General features: G+C 44.5%; 1 protein-coding gene across 1 annotated transcript in view; it reads right to left on the bottom strand.

The window, feature by feature from the left end:
• LOC109387458 (mas-related G-protein coupled receptor member X2-like) overlaps positions 1–2935 on the bottom strand; it is a 27524-nt gene that overhangs the window by 15738 nt on the left and 8851 nt on the right. The window contains exon 2 of the mRNA XM_019651358.1: positions 174–492. Coding sequence (XP_019506903.1) covers positions 174–492 — 319 coding nt within the window. The remainder of the gene's footprint in view (positions 1–173; positions 493–2935) is intronic.

Here is a 2935-nt window from a genome sequence, read left to right as displayed (position 1 = left end):
AGGGCCCAGAGCAGGGCACACATGACAGCCGACATGTGTGTGGGGCGGTGGCAGCGGTACCAGATGGGCCACAGGACGGACAGGCAGCGCTCGGTGCTAATGGCGCTGAGAAGGCTGAGGCCTGTGATGTAGGCAAAGGTGAAAATGGTGAAGAAGAAGCTGGGAGCAAAAATGGGGATGGAATGGAAGTAGTAGATGAGTGTCTGCAGAGAACGTATAATCTGGCAGCAAAGGAGGAGAAAGTCGGCTCCCGCCAGGTTGAGGATGTAGACAGAGAAAGTGTTCCTCCGCATACGGAAGCCCAGGAGCCACAGCACCACCGCGTTTCCTGCCAGCCCAACCAGGCAAATGATGACAATCAGCAAGAGCGAGATCAGTGTCCCCATCGTGATATTTTCAGGAGTGGCCTGGTCACTTCCATTCATTGGCGTTGGTGAAGTCCCCAAATATGTGACCGTTGCATTCACACCCAGGAACGCTCCACTGGTGCCACTAGAAGAGAAACAAGAATTAAGCACCTGCTGTATGATCTCTGACTCTCACTGCCACCCTGCTACAAGATAATTACTGTCCCTGTGTCACAGAGGAGGGACATGGAGGCTGCAGAGATTAAGATACCTCCTGAAGGCTATACAGCCTTGGCGCCCTGTACCCTGGATTCAAACCCAGTTGTCTCTGGGCCTCTGTCTGCTGAGACACGAACCCTGTACAGACATTGGAATATTCTATGGTCCAAACACCTCTCCTCATAGTCTGCAGTCAGGACATGTCTCCTGGAGGAAAGAGAAAAGAAGCCTGGATAGGTTATGTGGGATGACAACAAAACTTTGAGCTCAGCATTCCTTCTGCGCTCAAACTGAGATTTCCTTGGAGTACAGGAAGGTGGAAGCCCAAGTCATGATCTGTGGACTACCTCAGTGACTGAGAATGTCCATGCACCGGAAAGGAGATGATGATTTAGGGTCATGAGAAGAATATGACCTCTTGCTATGANGGTGGGCTTAGCCCACCATTCAAACTGGCAGCCTTGTTGTTAGGAGCATGTGCTCTCACCAGCTGAGCCATTCTGCCACCTGTGGGCAGCTCAGCAGCAGCTCAGCTGCAGGGGCAGCGTCACTGGCCCATGTGGGAATTGAACCAGTAACTCTCTTGCTCAGGGCTCACACTCTTGGGCAAGCTCTTAACCAACTGAGCCACTCGGCTGGCTGAACAAGAAGCTTCTGCTCTCACTACCAAGGTGGCGGTTCTCTACCTATACCATTCTTCACCAGATGGGGTTCTCTGTGTGTCGCCATCTCCTGTTTGTGTACCTACCTTTCTGTGTCTCTGTGCTTGTTTTGGTCTTTGTCCCCTTTCTGTTTATCTCTGCATGGCTCTATTTCTGCTTTTCTTCTTTGTGTCCTTTGTTTTATACGTCACTCCTATTTCTATATGCTAGCCTCCAAGGCCTTCACGCAGCCTTCAACTGTTTGAGGTGATTACCTCAAGCCATGCCTCATAAAGGATGCAATTCTTTTCCTAACAGCTCAGTCTAGGGTGCTCAGAGGTGTGTGAGGACTATCAGAGGGACAAAAGGGGCAAAACTTTGAGGGTCTATGGAGAGTTTCTCCGGCAGCCCTTGCTGGGATTGTAGTGTAAGGCACTTCCCTGAATTTTCTGTCAGCTCCAGGGTGTACATCCAGGGTGATTCAAGATAACAAACTATTATACAGAGCACCTACCATGTGCCAAGCCCCAGGAGAAAAACCGAGCATGTAGAAATGAAGGCAGTGAGCATTTGGTTCTGTGGTAGCAAGAGTATGGGGACAAAAATGGGAAAGGGTAAGAGACAATAAGTCCCAGTAGCCCTGCTGTCTCTGGAGGACCAAATCCTTGGACTTGAGTTAGGGACACTTGTAGGACCAGGGGTTTATGAGCAAAGGTTGTTAATAAGTCTGATGTTTATACAGTTAGCTCTTGGACAACAAGGGTTTGAGTTGCTCAGGTGGACCTATATTGGATTTTTTTCCCAATAAATACGGTAAATATATTTTATCCACCTTGTGGTTTTATTAAAAACATTTTTCTTTCATCTACGTCACTTTATTGTAAGAATACAGCATACAATGCATATAACATGTAAAATATGAGTTAATTGACTATTTATGGTATCAGTAATGCATTTGATGAGCAGTAGAATGCTAGTAGTTAAATTGTTTGGGATCAAAAGTTATATGCATATTTTCAACTGTCCAGGAGATCGAAGCGCCTAGTCCTGCTTTGTTCTCGGTCTTATGTATTACCTCTTAGACCCACCTCATCCTCCACTCATTTTATTTATCATAGTAATAACACATGCAGGTTTGCATTTTCTCTCCAGTTGACAAATAAATGGTCAATGTCTTCCTGAATCCTATTCTCCAGAGCCAATAACTTGTTTTGGTTTTCCTTCTAAATTATTTTTGTAGTTATGATTGTAGGTTTGAATAATAAGCTTCTATTATACTCTTTAATTCCCTAGTATTAATAACAGGATCAATTGACTTCCCGTAAAAGATGTAAAGAATTTAGGAAATGGCCAAGCATTTGGAATGATCAGACTGGGAATTTATGTAACTGTGATTAACATGATACGGATTCTAATAGAAAACATAGACAACATGCAAGAGCAGATGGACAATATAAGCAGAAAGATGGAAATTCTAAGAAGGAGGTAATGCTAGAAATAAAAATATGGCAGCAGAACTGAAGAATGCCTGTCGTGAGCTCACCAATAGACTACATATGGCTTTTGTTGAATCAGTGAGCCTTAAGATATAGTAACAGAAACTTCCTAACTGAAAAGAATAGGTAAAAGAATAGCGAAAAACAGGAACAGAATGTTCAAAAGCTGTGGAATGTTTACAAAAGGTGTAACATACTGTAATGAGAATTTTATAGGAGGAAGAAAGAGAGA

The sequence above is a fragment of the Hipposideros armiger genome, unplaced genomic scaffold, assembly GCF_001890085.2.
Source record: "Hipposideros armiger isolate ML-2016 unplaced genomic scaffold, ASM189008v1 scaffold_159, whole genome shotgun sequence".
Lineage (NCBI taxonomy): Eukaryota > Metazoa > Chordata > Mammalia > Chiroptera > Hipposideridae > Hipposideros > Hipposideros armiger.
The sequence above is the reverse complement of the archived record's forward strand: the minus strand, read 5'-3'. Positions and strand labels throughout refer to the sequence as shown.